This window comes from Crocodylus porosus, unplaced genomic scaffold (genome assembly GCF_001723895.1).
Source record: "Crocodylus porosus isolate Cpor-Errol unplaced genomic scaffold, CroPor_comp1, whole genome shotgun sequence".
NCBI lineage: Eukaryota > Metazoa > Chordata > Crocodylia > Crocodylidae > Crocodylus > Crocodylus porosus.
Genome location: NW_017728893.1, coordinates 1289942 through 1307501, shown reverse-complemented (window position 1 = coordinate 1307501; position 17560 = coordinate 1289942). Strand labels below are relative to the sequence as shown.

Here is a 17560-nt window from a genome sequence, read left to right as displayed (position 1 = left end):
CTAGCAGGTGCACCCCCCCACAGATACACAGCACCCCCAGGCCAATGCACAACGCACAACCCCTCTCCCAGGGCTGCCTTTCACTGTGAGCGCAGGGATCGGGCGTCAGTGCCCCGTGGGGAGCGGGGTGTTGCCAGAGGGGTTGGGGGTGTTGCTGGGGCAGCCACAGCGGGGGTAACTTTGCGGTCAGTAACTAGATGCTATGCGAAAGGCGGGGGCGAAGCCCTGGTGCTTAACCCTTTGTGAGCTGAGCACGGAAGATGCTTTCCTCTGCCCTTTCCCATCTCCTACTCTTTGTCTCCGGCACCTGGGGGTGTCCTGGTCCCCCCTGGGCATGCAGAGGGGCTCCGTCAGGCCCTAGAGGGAGTGAGCGGCTGCAATCGGAGCCCAGGCATGTGGGTCTTACAATGTGGATCCCTGTCCCCAGGGTCTGACTGGCATTCGCTGCTGCAGACCCAGACCTCAGGCAGGGGCTAGAGCCCTGCCAGGATCAGGTCTAGGGGGTATCCATCAGGATTAGGGCTTGGATCCATCCATGCCCTGCTTCTCAGGCAGCATGAGCGCCCTGGTTCTGGCCAGCAAGCTAAGGCAGGGCCCACAGCTCCTTCAGCATTCGCCTGCCCCAGCCCAGGAGAGCAAAGTTTCCAACCCCCCGACCCTGTTGCCATGTACCAAGGGGTTGGTTTGGGTGATCAGCTGGGGATGGCGCTGATTCCCCAACCTGCCAGCCTGGACCACAACCCTATGACTTGGGAGCCAAGACTGGGGTTCAAACAGCAACAGGCTCATTGCAGAGCAGGCTGGCGTCACTGAGGGAAACCGAGGCACGCCTTGGGGCCGCGACCAGCTGGGCCCAGGTGCTCCCTCCCCTGCCTGCTTCACCCAATCACCCCCCCCACCACCACCACCCTGCTAGCACTGGAGCTCCCCGCTGAGCCTCCTTCAAGGTCGCCCAGCAGCCTGGAGCTAATTTACAAGCCTGACATTAAGGAACCAGATGAACGTGGCACCCGCGCACCAGGTGGCTTATATATGAGGCCGGGATTTATTGCCCTGTACGGGAGAAGCAAAGACCCCAGCTTCCGGCTGGAGCTGGGCAGAGCAAAGGGTTTTACCTGCTGGGGGTGACTGGGGGAGGGAGCGCAAAAGCAGCCAGCTGCTTTAGTCCAGTGTTGTCCAAAGGCTCCCTGGACCTGGGTGGCACTGGAGGGGCTGCAGGAGAAGCCCCTCTCCTGGGGCTAACCCCACTTCACCCCACCTCCAGAGCCTGGGCTGTGCTGATCCCAGGGCCCAGGGAGGCTGAGGCAAGTTAGAGCAGCCCTGTAGCTGCTCTAAGTTGATATTTTCCCACAGCTCCTCCAAATTCAGCCCCCTCCAGGCTCAGGTCTTGGTGGGGGCTGGCCTCAGCTCTTTGGAAAGGGGCAGGACGATGGGCATGGGGTGGTCTGCCATCCACAACCCCATTGGCATAGGCTTTTAATGGGGGAGGGAAGAATCAGCCGGGGCTGGGCTCCATTAGCAGATGAGCGACTCCATCAGGCAGCTTATAAATTACTGTATGTCATGCCCTGAATTAAAGCATGGAGGCATGGACACAGCCCATGACCTCCCCCCATTAACCACTGTCATGTTGTCCAGCAGGTGTGGGGGTTTTGCAAAGCACCATGGGCCCAATTGGGACCAAAGCACCCTTGAAACCAACCCCTGAGCTATGCAAGAGAGGTGGGTGGTGGTTCCTGGAAGGGGCAGGCAGCTTGGACGCCTGGGATCCGCATCCAGTTACGGGAGGGAAGAAGGGTGCAGTGGGTTAAGCAATCCAGGACACCTGGGTTTCCCTTTCAGCTCTGGAAGATGGTCCTCCCCTCCTGTGAAAGTGCATGGCACCCTCAGCCCTGGAGAAGTGAACCCACGGTGACCCCCGGAGCCGTGAGTCAGAGGGGGCTTGCGCAGCCCACCTGCTCCTTCGCCGCCCCTCGGCCACTTCCCATCAGCCCAAATCCATCACCTGAGTCACTCGCATTGGACACCGCAGCTTCCATTTGAGACAGGTCGTTGAGCAGCGCTAGGCTGCCTTTCTCCAGAGCTCAACGCCAGGCGGTCCCCTCTGCTCCCACAGCGAAGCTGAGAATTAACAGGCAGCTGTGTCCACACAGGGCCAGAAAGAGGCACAGCTGGGTGCAGGCAAGGAGATTTTGGAGGTGGCTTTCTCATGGGAGTGCTTGTTTTTTGACGTGCCAGAGGTATTGCAGTTCTGCAAAGCAGCCCACATTACCCTAAAACTGCAGCCTAAAAGGATCGGTCCACCCTCTGCTAAAATGCAGCCAGCTCTGGGTGGGATACCCACTGCTAAAATGCAGCCAGCTCTGGGGTGGGTTTCCACAAGGGTGGCTCCCCAGGTGCTGGGATGCAGCTGGGCACAAGAGTTGCCATGCAGCCATGTGCGAGGTGGGAGCTGGAAGCGCTTTGTGCAGATATTGTGCAGCCACTTCCAGGGCAGAAGGCGACGGCAGAGACCGCTTGTAAGATGCATCCACCTGTGGGCAGCTGAGAAGTGATCGGCTCTTCAGTTTGCAAACGGTTGGCAGGAACATGCCGAATCCTGCCCTCCCTAGTGAAAAATGGTCACAGTGATAGTGAGCACCAGTTCACGCAGGGCAGTTAGAATCATGCGCTGGGCACAGACCAGTTGCACAAGCCCAGTTTCTCTCCCCTGGATATGTTTGGCTCTGCTTAGATGTGAATATGGAAAGAAGAGGAGCCCTGTGCTGCAAAGGAGGGCCGTAGAGGGGCCTTTGGCTTGGTGGGGAAGCAGAGCTGCTCCCAGAAAAGCCAGAGAGGAGCTCCCAAGGGGGCTGCCAGACATGTAGCCACAGCAGTGCAGCCCAGCCCTGCCCCAGCGTCTCATGGGGTCGCAACCTGCACAGGTTATATTTAAATTGGCTCAGCTTTGGGCAATCCCAGGAGGGGCAACAGAGATGCAGGCAATGAAAAAAGCAGCCTAAAATCCTCCCCCATCGCTCAGAGCTCTGTGGGCATCACACAAGTCACCATGTATCCCTCTCTGCTACCTGGCTACTAATGCCCCTGGTCCCCTCTTGGCTACCTGGCTGCAGCAGCACGGGGCAGATAAGTGCAGCACAGGCTGGTTCCCAGAAGGGCTCCAGGTGGCACTTCTTGGTCCTGGATCACAGCACTTCTAGGACTCAGTGGGTACATTAATGCGCATTAGCCTAATTTAATGCACATTACAAGTGCATGTCTACACATGCATGCCCTTAATGTGCATTAAAAATGGTGAAATTAAGCTAATCAGGTTAGAAATTAGGCACGTGCAGGTATCAAATTTAGGCGTGATTAGTTAAAGTGTTTAAATGCACATGTAGACATGACCCAGCTCTAACTTTAGTGCTAGGTTTGCCCAGCCACTAGGAGCACATGGCAGGGCTGCAGGGGCTTGGCACTACCTTTAGTGCCAAGTGCACTAACTTTAGTGCCAAGTCCCTGCATGTGTAGGCACCTGCCAAAAATCACTTAATGAACTTAATGTGCATTAAATTTAGTCTCACTTAAATGCATATGTAGATGGGCCCAGTCAGCTCCTACTTGTCTCTCCTCTGGTGTTTACCTCTCACCGTAGGCAGGCAGCTGGGTGCAGGAGGGGGGTGCCTTGTCCAGTAGCGTTGTGGAAATGGGCTGTGGGAGGAAGCAGTGCCTACAGCTTCACAGCTGTGAGGTCGCTCCCTTGCACATGCACCTACCCCTGTCCCTCCATAGTGATGAGCTTGCTCCCACGCACATGTATCAGCCCCTGCGCCATTGCACGTACGGTCACACATCTGCACAAGCTGCATTCACATCCAGGGCTTTGATGCCCTCTCAATTCCACCCAAGACCCTGCATGTTTGCAATCAAGGGGGGCTGGAATAGGTACCCTGGGAGGCCCCGGAGGGTGAGGGGGCAGATGAAAGCTGCATCTGGGCTAGGCCTTGGCAGGGAAGGTGTTAACGGCGGGCTCCCAGCTGCCATATTCCCTCTGGCAGCAGTGATCAATGGAGCGGTGACCTCGCCTTGACCTTCACTTTGTGCTGGATCCTGATCTGAGCCAGGCCCAAGGCCAGGGTGGGGGTATGGCAGAGAGAGGCAGGGACCGGGAGACACTCACGCTCCAGCGTCCTCCCTGTTCTGTTAAGCACGGGCCTTTCCCTCTCCTCCCCAGCACCCCACATCCAGCTGGCACAGGCAAAACCTCGCACACAGGCCACGTGCTGCGCACACATACGTGACCATGTGCGTGTGCTCCTCCAGCATGCAGGAGCACGTCAGTGTCTTTGCTTCTGACCCCAGAAGCAGATGTGGGGAAACTGAGGCACGGGGTGTCCCAGAGCAGGGCAGCAGCAGAGGTGGCATCAGCACCCTAGCTCTCCCTAGTCTGAGTCCAGCCTGAAGCTCTGCTGAGCTGGGGGGCATCATATCATCCCTCCATGCAACTCAAGAGGCAAGGGAGGGGGAACTTCGGAGGGTCCCGAGGGTGGGGATGGCTGGGGGCAGGATTCGGGGCGGGTGGGGGGAGGATCTTGCTGCTTGAACCGCCGGGAAAGGTGAGCTCATTCATTATCAGCGCCGGGGATTTTATTTATTCGCCTATGACTAGCTGTTGTTTTGCAGCTATAAATTATCGCCGGCATAAAAACCACTTGAAGAGTGAACACCAAGACTACAAATTAGCAGCAAATTTTTGTGATCCGCAGCAGCATTGGAAGAGTTCTTTAAAATGCCATTCTGTCTGGCATAATTGTATAGTAGGTATTTCCATTCAAGCAGCGAAAACGCCTCCTGAAAATATGAAGACTTTGTAAAATCTAATTGACAAGGAGAATAATAAGGGTTCAATGCCAAGCTGTTAGAGAGGGGAGGATTAGACAGGGGGCTTCTTCAGAGGGGTAGATTGAGGCACAAAGGGAACAATCACTTGCCGGCATTTTACCACATAAACTACAATAAGGCTGAACTGAGGATGAATACAGAAAAGGGGGAGAGAGAGGAAAGAGATAGAAGGAGAGAGAAAGAGAGGGAGAGCAAGTGTGGCCAGACGGGGTGGTAGAGAGAGGGATGGATAGACAGAGAGCCGGAGAGAAAAGACAGAGTATTATAGATAGATAGATAGATATCAGAGTGAAAGACAGAATACAAGAAAGTGAGAGCAGAAGCAGGAGAGGGAGTGAAAGGCTGGAGGGAAGAGTCCTTTTTCCCAGTGTGTTCAAGTGGTTTGGGAGCCTGGCTCTGCAGGGACTCAGCTTTACATTTCACCAAAAACCTTGGGATCGTGCAAGTTTGGGGCAGAAATGAAGAACTTTGACATGTCCCGTAAACCACCGCTGTGAAAATGCCCACATCGCTTTGTCTCCGTTGAGCTCCATTGAGGCCCAGTCCGGTCCCCGCGATGCAGCGCGACGCACTGGACCAATCACGGCCTGCATTCTGCGTTTGAAAGGCTGGATTTCCTCAAGATGGCATTTTCCAGTCTCAGATTTGCTGCTGGCTCTACTTGGAAGCCTAAATCCTGTTGACTGGCCTTAGGGCTCCTAAGTGCCTAAGTCACTTGTGCACAGTTGACTGGGTCTTCTCAATCAGCAGGTCCAAACACCCTGGATCTGAAGGCCCGGGACGCCCGGAGTTCTCCCATCGACCTCCTCTGCTCTGAGACATCAGTCACGTGGATCATGGTAGCGCCTTGGAGCCCCATCCTGGACCTGGACACCTGGGTGTAAGGGGCTGTACAACCCCTTCTCGAGGCTCCCAGGCCAGGGCCTCGCCCCCAGACTCCCATCCTTCCCACTTATAAGGCACCACTTCTCTTCCACCCCACCCTGGGCCAGTCTCCCATTGGGGTGCATGCTGATTTACACCCCCAGCCTGGCTCCCTCCCATACCACTCCCTAGGTCCTCTCCCTGGGGGGTTGCATTTGGCCACTGGTTCAGCTGCAAAGGACAGAGCCAAAGGCAAAGCCTCCTTTCCCCCCAGCTTTGAGGATCTCTAATAAGCTTAATTCCCTGTTGACTCAACAGCATGCATGGGTGATCTCAAGGCAGCTCAGTCCTTCTCCCGGGCTTCCTGTCTGGAGGGCTCCCCTCTGCCCGGCTGGGCTGGGGAGGGGGCTGTGAAAGAGCCTATTAACCCTGCCGGACAGGAAATCTCCTGGCCTTTCCGTTTGTGTTGGAGATGAGAAAATCCCTTTTTCTTCTCCCTGCTTGACACCCTTGTCCAGCCCCCGCAGGGCAAGAGGCTACAGAGGAAGGAGGAAGAAGGCACCTGCTGGAGCTGGGGGCTGGGCTTGGAGTCTTGGGTGGAGAGTTGTGGAGGGGCGGGGGGGACGGTGCTGCAGGGGTGAATCAGGGCCTAGGGAGGAGTGTCCAGTGGCCCTGGGTTTGGGGAGATGAGGGTTTGATGCCTATCTCTGCTACAGATTCCCTTTGTGGCCTTGGGTGCATCACTTAGCCCCCCTCTATCTCCCATCTAGCAGGGCTCATGGGTGTGTGGTGGAAAGTTTATGCTAGATGCTGTGTGTGTGTGTGTGTGTATATATATAGCTATTTATACTTCAAAAAACCTCTAACAGGGCTAACAGCACAGCCTGATTGCACAAGGGGGAGGCAGGGCCCAGTTGCTGGGGACAGGCAGGCACCAAGGATCCCGGGGCTCAAGCTGTGGGAGGAAATTAGGGGCCTGAAGATACTGAGGCTCTGTAGAGCCCCTGCCTCTGTTACTGACTTCCCAACCAGCCTTGACCAAGTTGCTCTGTGGCATTATCATCATCACAGTGCCACGTGGGAGCCTTGTGGCGCCTGCCACTATATGAGCAGACAGCAAAGAGGGGCTGGCAGCCTCTGTTTCCCCACTTGCTGGCCAAGGGCTGTGGTGGATCCCAGTACAAGTGCGCTGTAAGGAGCTCAGCCCTGCCGGGCCGGGCCGTCTTGGCCAGAGCTCTCCAGAGAGATCCATTTTCTGCCCTGTGCCCCCCACCCCATCCAAACCCTCCCTCTTCCCATATCAGTTAGTGGATCACAGGGGTCCAGTGCTGGGCGACTCCACGGTGATGAAGGTTTCTGGCCAAGGGAGGGTGATGGGTTAAGTTGTTGCCTGCCTTTAGCAGAAAGCACTGGCCAGGCTCCAGCCCAGTGGTTGCTGCTTCCCCAGACTCAGCGAGGTGAGCCAGGCTGGAGACAACTGGTGGGTAGCTTATCCTGGGCATCTGGGTTTCACCCTCCCTGCTTGAAGGCAGCCAGCTCTGGGGTGGAACATGGCAGGCATTGAATGAGCAAGGGCAGGTGAACATTAAGCTCACAGGCAGGTCCCATCCAGGCCCATTTCTGGCCCCTGCTCACATGAGAGGCTTCCAAACATGGCTATTCTTCCTCTGGGCTCCCTCCTCCCTGCTCCTCCCCCCCCCGCCCCCAAGCCTTCGCTGCCTTTCCACGGACAGTTCATGCCCAAACACACAGGGAAGGAGGGGATTGTCTCCTGAAGAAGGCACAAGACCTGGGGTCTAGTAGCACTTCCAAGGGGAAGAGTTGTTGAGTGGGTAGAGCAGGAGCTGGGAGTCCACACCCCTGGGGTCTATGTCCCCATCTGCCACCGACTCACAGCTTCACCTTGGCCAAATCACTCCCCCCATCTCCGGGCTCCAGCTTCCCTTCCCATAGCAGCCGCACTAGAATAGGAGGCCACACAGCTGGGATCCATTTCCCCTTTTAATGGGCTCTGAGGCAGGGGCAGAGCTGGGTCTCCTCAATCCAGGTGTTCCCCGCGCTCCTCCCCAGCAGCCGCCCCCTCCTGCTCCTCTGGCTCTAGCCGGGGCTCCCCTCCCGGGTTCAGTGTGGGGAAGGCTGAATCCCAGGCTGCTTCCAGCTCCCTCTGCCGCTCCTCGTACTCCTCCTTCTGAGCCAGCGGGCTCCCCTCCAGCCACGAGGCCGTCTCCTTGCACAGAGCCAGCACCCTCTTCTTGGCTCGCACGTCCACCCCGTGCCCGCCCTCGGCTGCCCGCTTCAGCTGCAGCGTGCACGACTCCAGGGAGTTCATGGCTTCGACGGCCTCCTGCTGCGCCCGGTCCTGGGCCTTGCATTCCTCCGCCTCCCGCACCATCCTCTGGACCTCCTCGCGGTCCAGCCGGCCCCGGGTGTCGGCGACGGTGAGCTGGCTGGTGTTGCCCGTGTGGGTGTCCCTGGCGGAGACAGTGAGGACGCTGTTGGCATCGATGGAGAAGGTGACCTCCACCACGGGCTTGCCGCGGGGTGCCGGGGGAAGGCCTCTGAGGAAGAAAGTGCCCAGCAAGTGGTTGTTCTTGCTCAGGGGACGCTCCCCTTCGTAAACCTCAAACACCACCGTGTCCTGGTCATCCTCGGCCGTGGTGAAGTCCATGGTCTCCTTGGTGGGCACTGGGGAGTTGCGCCGGATCACGGTGGCCATCACGCCACCCACCGTGTCGATGCCCAGGGACAGCGGGGTCACGTCCAGAAGCAGCAGGTTCTGCAGGCCCTGGGTGCGGTGGCCTGTCAAGACGGCCGCCTGCACAGCCGCGCCGTAAGCCACCGCCTCGTCAGGGTTGATGCCCTTGCTGGGCTCCCGCCCGCTGAAGAAGCCGCACAGCAGCGCCTGCACTTTGGGGATGCGGGTGGAGCCGCCCACCAGCACCACGGCGTGGATCTGGTCCGTGGTGAGGCGGGCATCTTGCAGCGCCCGCTGCAAGGGCTTCAGGGTGTCTTGGAAGAGGTCGGAGCAGAGGTCCTCAAAGCGGGCCCGGGTGAGGGTGGTGTGGAAGTCCAGCCCCTTGTAGAGGGAGTCGATGGAGAGGGCGGCGGTGGTGCCGGAGGAGAGCGTGCGCTTGGCTCTCTCGCAAGCTGACCGGAGCCTCTGCAAGGCCTTCTTGTCCTGGCTGAGGTCCTCCTTGTGCTTCCTCCTGAATTCCTGCAATAAATACTCCACCAGCCGGCTGTCAAAGTCCTCCCCGCCCAGGTGCGTATCCCCAGCTGTGGCCCTCACCTCGAAGATGCCGTCTTCCACCCGCAGGACGGACACATCGAAGGTGCCACCCCCCAGGTCGAAAACAAGCACATGGCGGGCCTCGCCCCCTGCGCTCCCGGTCTCCAGCCCGTAGGCGATGGCAGCCGCCGTGGGTTCGTTGAGGATCTTGAGGACGTGGAGGCCGGCGATGGTGCCCGCGTCGATGGTGGCGCGGCGCTGGGCATCGTTGAAGTAGGCCGGCACGGTGATGACGGCTTGGGTGACCGGGCGGCCGAGGTAGGCTTCGGCCGTCTGCCTCATCTTGGCCAGCACCATGGCGGAGATCTCCTCCGGGTAGAAGTCCCGCTCCTTCCCTTTGTGGGACACCCGGACCTTCAGCTTCCCCTCCTCGTTCACCACCCGGAAAGGCCAGTGCTTCATGTCTGCCTGCACCCCTGGCTCCTCAAAGCGCCGGCCCAGCAGCCGCTTGGCGTCGAAGACGGTGTTGTGGGGGTTGAGGGCGGCTTGGCTCTTGGCAGGATCCCCCACCAGGCGCTCGGTGGCTGTGAAGGCCACGTAGCTGGGGGTGGTACGGTTGCCTTGGTCATTGGCGATGATCTCCACCTTGCCATGCTGGCAGATGCCGACGCAGGAGTAGGTGGTGCCCAGGTCAATGCCCACGGCGGGTGCCTCGGCCCTTGGCATGGTTGGTGCCGGTGGTGTTGGCAAATGAGAGAGATGTCAAGCTGCTGCCATGAGCTGGGTCCTGGCCCGGCTCCTCTGCCCCTGCCCTCAGGGGCTGGTCCCCACCTCTGGGCCCCTGTAAGGACCCCCCTGCGCTCACCACAGTGCGGGTCACAATGGGGCTGAGACAACACCACTTTACACCGCTGCTGGGCCCATGGATGGTGGCAATGCCTGGCTCAGAAGCCAGTTGCTTTGGGGCCGGGGTATTTCCAGGAAGGGCATTGGGCATGCGACAAATCTGGCTGGATCAGGGCTGCTAGAAGGGGAAGAGATGACCACAGCTCCTGGCTGTTGTGGGGAGGATTTCATCCTGACAAAACCCCCAATCATTTAGGCTGCCTATGCCGATGGGATGTAGAGCAGCTCACTCGCAGGCCTGCTGCCTTCTGCTGGGGAAACTGAGGCAGGGGGGAATGCTGGGCTCTCTTCAATGGATTTCACTGCCGGCAGTTTCAAGGGAGGGTGGCGCCTTCCCAACCCTGCCCATTCCCTTTCCCTGTTTCCGCTGCCCCCCGTGCCACAGTATCAGCAATAAAGCCTCAGCTCCGGGAGTCCTGTGATTGTAGGAAAGGCTGGGCCTGCTTTTGAAGGGGAAACGCAGCGAGACGTGGTCCCTGCCAGCTACGAAATGGCGAAGAGCTGGTTTCATCTTGCCCGCAGCCCATTTGGGGTGGCTCTGCCTCCCCGATCCCCACCCAGAGGCTTCCCAGAGCAGAGCTGCAAGCAAGGAGGAGGCTGGGCTGGAGGGAGGGGGTTCCCAAACCTTCCTCTCCCCCAGCAGTGAATGAGGAAACTCCAGTTCCAGCCACTCTCATTAAAACCCTCTTCTTTCTCCTTTGATCTCTCTCAACCTTCACTGGGTCACTGGTGAGTTAAGAGACATATTAACTCTCACATGCCCATGTTTCGGGGCGGAGGGGGGGAAGAACTGGGGTGGGTGGCTGGTGTTAAAAGGAAACTGTTGACGATGGGGGAAAAGAAAAAGCCCCCTTTTTTTCCATGCCCCCCCAGCCAACACAGATGACAGCCCCCCCCACCCCCAACCTCTTTCTCAACATGGATCACATTAAAACCCCGAGACCTGGTCAGGTTGGAGAAGGAAAAAGGATACTACAGCTTTACAGTAGCGTGAACTATAGAGCCACTGTTTCGGCAGTGACCCCGGGGGTCAAAGGTGAAGGGTTTCCCAGGAGTGTCTTTGATGAGAGCCATCTTTGATGAGAAAGGAACCTCTATACAGATGTCCCATAATTACCATGAGAATGTGTAACACATGGTAGCGAAACGCAGCCCCGAAAGGGAGGTTTAATGGAATGTAATTAAAACGGGCCTGCGCTGAGTTCTCTCCCTCGCTCCCCGTTAACCTTTTCGGGGCTGGGTGCATGACAAGCGTCGCAGAGAATAGCGCTCCCTCCCTCCCCCCAGCACCGCCGACGAGGACCGGACAGGTCCCAGGCTCCCCCGCGGCCCCGTGCCGCGTGCTAACGCCTCCCCTCGGAGCTGGGCTGGTCCTGGCCCCACCTCCCGTGACCCCTTCCCTTCTTTCCCGGGGCTTTTGCCTAGGCTGGAGGGGCTCTCGGGAGGCTGTCGGGATAGGGGGTGTTGGCAGGGTAGTGGGGGAAGGAGAAATGTGACCGGTCTCTCCTGCCTCTAGGGGTCGGAGCAGTGCTGGATTCGCACCTGGGGTCTGTGCCATCCATGGTCAGCGGTCCCTTCTCCTCCCATCCGGCCCTTGCTGGGCATACAAGGCAGCCTGGCAACGCTGCATGGTGGAGGGATCGGAGCTCCCTTCCCACCCCTGGCAGGGGATCCTATAGTGCCTGATAGCGGGGCTGTGGGTACGTGGAAGAAGTCTTCTCGGCCTCTTCCTTGGGGGATACCCAGGCACTGAATTCATCCCCTTTTCCAACCCCCCTGGCTTTGTGTGGGGATACTGGGCGATTCAGGACCCTCCTTTTCCTTATCCTCAACTTCCTTCCAGCCTCTCTGCCCCTGTCTGACGAAGTCTTGCTCCTCGCCAGGCTAATATATCTGTAATCTGCCTTTGATACACTGGCAAAACACTGTCCTGGCCCTGAGACGGCCCAAAGACAAGGCGAGGGGTTAATCTCCATGAAATCAGCCCTTCAGCCCTGCTATTATCCCTGTGTCAAGATGTCAGGGGCAGAGAGATGCTAACTTAGCTGGCAGGTGCATTCCTCCCGCTTATTGTGTCTCTGCCATGGACTCTGGGCTTGGCTGCAATGCAGAGAGGAAGGCAGGGCACAGCACTTTCTCCCTGCCCTGCCTTCTCACCTAGGAAACCAGGGATTAGCACCCTTCCCAGAGCAGGATTTAGGGCGGACAGGTCATGCTGGAGGGGGAATTTAGGTTGCTGAGGCAGCTGCATGCTTGGCTTCATTTATTTATTTCATTACAGCAGATCCAGGGTCCTGGAACAGGGGCGGTCACAAACAGCAGATCAAGTAATTTGATCAAGGTACCGCTGGGCATCTGCATCTCAGTCCAGAGCTTCAGAAAGATTGCAGGCCCCAGAAGCTACTTTCTGGAGCCTTTCTCCTCAAAGAGGCTGAAGGAGTAACCACTTAATGGCCCCATGTCCTCTCCAGCCCCATACTTCTCACCTGGGAGGTGCCTGGTGCCGAGATCCTGCTAAGGGGTAGGGCTCTGGCACAGCTGAGTAGGTCTAACAAGGAGCTGGAGAGGAGTCTCAGGGCTGTTTCTATGTTTTTAATGTCTTCAAAGAAGACCTTGGCCCTGCGCCTTCAATAACCATGAGGAATGTGGATCAAGGTGGCAGTGCGGGGTGGGTACCTGCTCTCCCCACCTGTCATCTGGTGGGGAGAGCAGGAAACTGGGGAGCCAGGACTCCTGGCTTTTCTTTTTTTCAGGGCTGGGAGAGAAGGGCAGGCTCAGGGTTGGAGTTGGGGACTAGAAGTTGGGACACCTGGGTCCGGGAAGGAGTGAGGTCTTGGTGAGCTGTGACACTGGGGCACTTTTGGAGTCTGTTTCTGGCTCTGAGAAAGGGGTGGGGGCTGGTAGAGGGGACTTCTGGGTGCTGCAGGTAGAAGGCCAGGAGGGCTGGATCCCAATCCCAGCTCAGAAGCTGTGGGGCTGAGGAAAAATCCTTTCCCTTGGCCTCTCTGGGCCTCATTTTCCCCATCAATAAAATAGGGATAAACCTCCCTGCTCCCCCAGACATTTGTAAGCGTGAGCATCGGGGAAGTCTCCATCAGAGCAAATCACATGCTCCACTGTAACTCTTGTTGCACAACTGAGATCAGGGCTCCGCAGTCCTGCTCCCAGGAACTGATGTCCCCTCCTCCAAGGTACATTGGTGCCTAAGTCCCATATCCATGAGGTCTTCCTTCTGGCACCAGGTGCTGCTTTTGAGAGCTGTGTTCAAGATGCTGCAGCTCAGCTAGAGACAAGAGAAAGGAGAGTGGTGGGCAATATGCTCAAAGAGAAACTCAAGCTAAGATCCCTTTTACCCTTAACTCTGCCCTCTTTTGGTCTCTCAATACTAGTGGTTTGCAGACTTTTTGGACTCAAGGCACCTTTCGATAGCCTCGAGGACCCCTCGGAAAATGCCAGCTCTCTTGTTTTTGCTCTTTTTTTTTTGACTACAGAAAAATAATAATGCAATTCTTGCATTGTAAAAAAGTCAGAAAGATCACGACAAGGCAGAACGCTTTTAACTCTGGTTTCTCTTGTCTATCCTGTCTCTCCCTTGTTCCCCAGGAGGTTTATGCTGTTCCCTTCAATGTTGCTAATCCCCAGAGCTGGCGGAGAAACGGATCTTTTCTTCTGACAAATGCTGAGTTCATTTTGTTTTTCCATCTCCAATTTCTTGCCAAATTGGGAAGAAAAAAGGCAAAATTTTGATTTTTTTTTCACACAGCCCAATACAGAGGAGGGGGAAAAAATCCCAAGTTTGGGTCACTGGAAACCTGTTATTTTAACACATTCAAATGCTTTAGTTTTGCTTTTTATCCTGTTTTAATTTTGAAACAGATCAGGACGAGGCTCACCCCTTGGGAAACAAATTTAAAAACAAAAACCTGCTTTAGCATGTTAATAATGTTTCACCCTAACCCTAACCTTAACCCATTTATTTCTCCCCCCAAAAATAAATTTCATCCAAACGCTGAAGCTATTTCACCGGACTATTCCATCCTTGGAGGTTTTTGAACCCTGGCTGGGATGATTTAGTTGGGGCTGGTCCTGCTTTGACCAGGGGTTTGGACTAGATGTGACCTCCCAAGGTCCCTTCCAACGCTCATTTTTTATGATCCTATGATTAAAAAAGATGTCATCAAAGAAGAGTTTTGCGCTGCAAAATACATCAACAAGTTTCCCCCTGATATTAACACCCACAGGTGAAATTCCACAGATGCTCAAGGATTTGGAGGAAAGAGATTGGAAATATCAGTGCAACAGGTACGGTGTGGGCATATGATCTAGGGAGGCAATATCCAGACAGTCCAGCATGTAATGATGACCCAGGCTAACAGGGAATGTAATTCTCCCACCACCGATATCCCCTTCCCCCTCAAAAGATTCCCCACAGAATAATGTCACCCTGAAATGAATCACTCTAAAAGGGGGGGAATGGATGGAATTAAAAAAAAAAATTCCAAACTGCAGAGATTTTACCCCGCAAAGGAGAGATGGGCTAAAGAAACTGAAATCCGCTATGATCTTCATTGCGGCTATTGATTCTATGATGTGGAAGATGCCCAGAAGCCGTGGGCAGCCTTATAAAACCCTCAGGCCTTGTCAGACAAGGTTCTCTGGGTAAATCTAATATCGTTTATTAGACCCGCTCAAATAGTTGGAAAAAAAATATTCTTTGCAAGCTTTCAAGCCTTGTCAACACATAAAGGTGATGTTGCTTTAACCATCCAGTGTAATTACAGTGGTACCTTCCACTGTTTGGAGACTCGGTTTTCCCAATGCCTTACACTGGTATAGCCATAACAGGGTGGGAAAGGGATACACTGATCTGGTACAGTGCATAGAGCTGCACCCAGACCAGGGATTATCCTGGTATTATTATAAGGCGGGGACAAAAATCACACCCCTAATTCACATGGTTATAGGGTTAAAAACCTTTGCACTGATCTAATCTAAGATTACACAGATTGGCTTGGACTGATGCTGGATGGAGATACACAGGGACGGACGGATGATCTATATGAGGAGAGATACGCAGTCTTATAGCACACCCTTTGAAGATAAAGATCCTCATACTACAGCCCGACAGCTTGCAAAGAGGCTTGCAAAGAAGAATTTTTCCAACTATTTGAGTTGGTCTAATAAAAGATATTAGATTTACCCAGAGAACCTTGTCTGCCTATGTTAGACCAACACGGCTACAAGCTATACCCTCATGCCACAGCAAACTTTTCGAAACTCATGCGCATAACTTAACACCCCATGGTGCATCTTGAAGTGTCTAGACAAGGATCCTTGTTTTTAGAAGTGAAATCACAGCGGAAGCGATAGATGTTGCCTACAATAAGCACCCGGCAATGTCCAGCTCCGCTCATTTGACAAGTGTTGGCCTGCATTTTTCCTGGGTTTATCCATGCCGATAACAGTGCTCTTGAGAACAGTCCTATATAACAAACAAACATGGGGCCTGATTCTCGTTCCCGTTACAGCCCATTGCTTGAGCCCTTGTGTGAGCCTCTGTGCTACCCCGATAGACGTCCCACATCCCTGCAAAATTCAATTCTCCCCATTGCACAGAGGAGACGGAAGAGATGATGTAACTCAGAGTCATTCAGGACAGGGACTTGACCCAGCCTTCCTGCAGGCCTACGGCACTGCGGGTCCTCAAGGGGGGTGCAAATCACAGCAGGTGGCTGCAGCGCCACTGAGACTCGCACCTCACACCTATTTATTCAGGACCCACGATCACCCCCCTCAACAAGACGCCTTGCCCTTTGCGCTGAATCCTGGGTCGGGCATCTCATCCATTGAAATCTGAGCAGGCATGAGGAAGGGGAGAAGAACATTTGCTTTTAAAAAGCCCCCCCAAAACAGGCGATTTCCTTGTTAACGAAGTTCCCGGTTTGGAGGTGCTCTCACACACACATGCACACACATGCGGCGTGCCTCCTGGCCCCTTTCCATTGTCAGAGAAAGGTCAGCCCCTGCCTAGTTAGTTATCATTAGCTAAGGCCAATTAAATTGCAGCAATTGCACATAAATCACTCAGGACAGACACAGCACTTTACTCCCCCCACCCCACCCCACCCCCGGTCTAAAAGGTTGACGAATCCCTCCTTCATCTCCCTCCCCCTCCGGATGAAAATGCACCCAGGCCTGGTGCCCGCTCAGCCCCCTCTTTCAATTGCTGTAGGGCCTTGTCTGCTTCTCCAAATATTAAAGGACGTCATAAATCACCAGGCTGTGACCATCCATCAGCCTGTCAGGCTGAAGATCAGGGTCACGGGTAAGAAAGATCAGAGGTCGTGCGGGAATAGAGCGGGTCAGGAGTGGAACAGCCGCGCATTTGCTTAGAACAACTTATTTTATGTCGCTCCGCCGGCCAGGCGGGGGGCAGGGGAGGAGGGGCTGAAGGATGCTTTTAGCCGGCGTGGAGGCTGCCGCATGAAAGGCTCTGCCCCTGACGTCCGAGATGTTTGACAGGGACGTGGGGACTGAGCTGTACTGAGGTTGCTGGGGCTCAAGCGCACTCCGCAGCCCGCTCCTCGTCCACCGGCCTCCGCATATCACCACGGGCATCTGGGACTGGGCTAGCGCGGCTTGCCAGCCCCGTACCCTGGCAAAGTAGGGCCAGATCCTCTAGTGGTGCACGTGAGCCATGTGCTGCTGAAGTCAAGGCACTAAGTACCAGCTGTCTCCCAGCACCGAGCTCCTGGCGCTCCAGCCTTGAAAGCTGGCTGTGATGGTGATCATGATGCTGGGAGATGAGCTCTGGGGGTTGTTAGACCAGAAGGCAGAGAGGGGGATTTTTCTTCTCCGTGGGAAGACAGAGTTCAGCTGACAGTGCAAGGGAAGCCTGGAAAGTGGGATCATTTGCAATAACCAGGAGAGAAAAACTGGGGCCTGGGGAAGTAGAAGCATCACGGTGGCCTGGCCAGCGTCATGGGACCCACCAGGCTCAGGCCGTGGCTCAGTGAGATCCGAGGATTTGGCAGAAAGTGGATCCCATCCCATGCTCCCCAGTGCCTTGTTCTGAGACTGACCTGCCCCACGAGGTCCTGGGACATGTAAACCCAGATGGCTGAGGGCAGCTCATGATTGCAGTGGATCCCACGGCGCTGCCACCTTTTTCTTCTGCAGCACTCATTTTTTTTAGAGACAACTTGTGGCTGGTGCAATGTCCCGAGGCCCTCCTGGCCCCGGCCCCCGGGGCTGCACACGCACAGCGCCAAGGTGGTGCCTAAATCCAGGGCAAGAGACGATGCCCGGGGCACGGGACAGGGAGGAGCAGCCATCACGGCATGCGTGGCCCTCCCTTGGGGGACCCGGCTGAGGAGGCCAGGATGAGCCCCGGTCCGATCAGGAGGGACAGAGATGTCTCCAAGCCCGCGCCGATCGCCCACTTCGGGCGTTTGTACACGTTATGCGCCTGGACAGCTTTCGGGCAAAGGCACGGTGCGAAGGCCAGAGATTAGCATAACCCGCTGCCCCCCCAGTGGAACAAGGATCCCACCGCTCCGGTTCCCTGGGGTCCCCAGTCCTCCAGCCCAAGCACAAAGGGCCACGCAGGCGGCTGGCAAACTTTTTTCTTTATTTCCCCTCCTTTTTCTCCTTCTTTCTTTTCTGCTCTTTTCTTTC

The 17560-nt window shown here is 55.9% G+C and overlaps 1 protein-coding gene and 1 long non-coding RNA gene across 2 annotated transcripts in view; both read right to left on the bottom strand.

Moving 5' to 3' along the window:
- Positions 1–7761: 7761 nt before the first annotated feature.
- Positions 7762–10697, bottom strand: LOC109324154 (heat shock 70 kDa protein II-like). The gene has a single exon (XM_019556065.1). The coding sequence runs from the start codon at positions 9701–9703 to the stop codon at positions 7787–7789; it is 1917 nt and encodes a 638-aa protein (XP_019411610.1). The 5' UTR covers positions 9704–10697; the 3' UTR covers positions 7762–7786.
- Positions 10698–12131: 1434 nt separating this feature from the next.
- Positions 12132–17560, bottom strand: part of LOC109324146 — a 16024-nt gene continuing 10595 nt past the window's right edge. The window contains exon 2 of the long non-coding RNA XR_002104861.1: positions 12132–13166. This is a non-coding gene — a long non-coding RNA (uncharacterized LOC109324146). The remainder of the gene's footprint in view (positions 13167–17560) is intronic.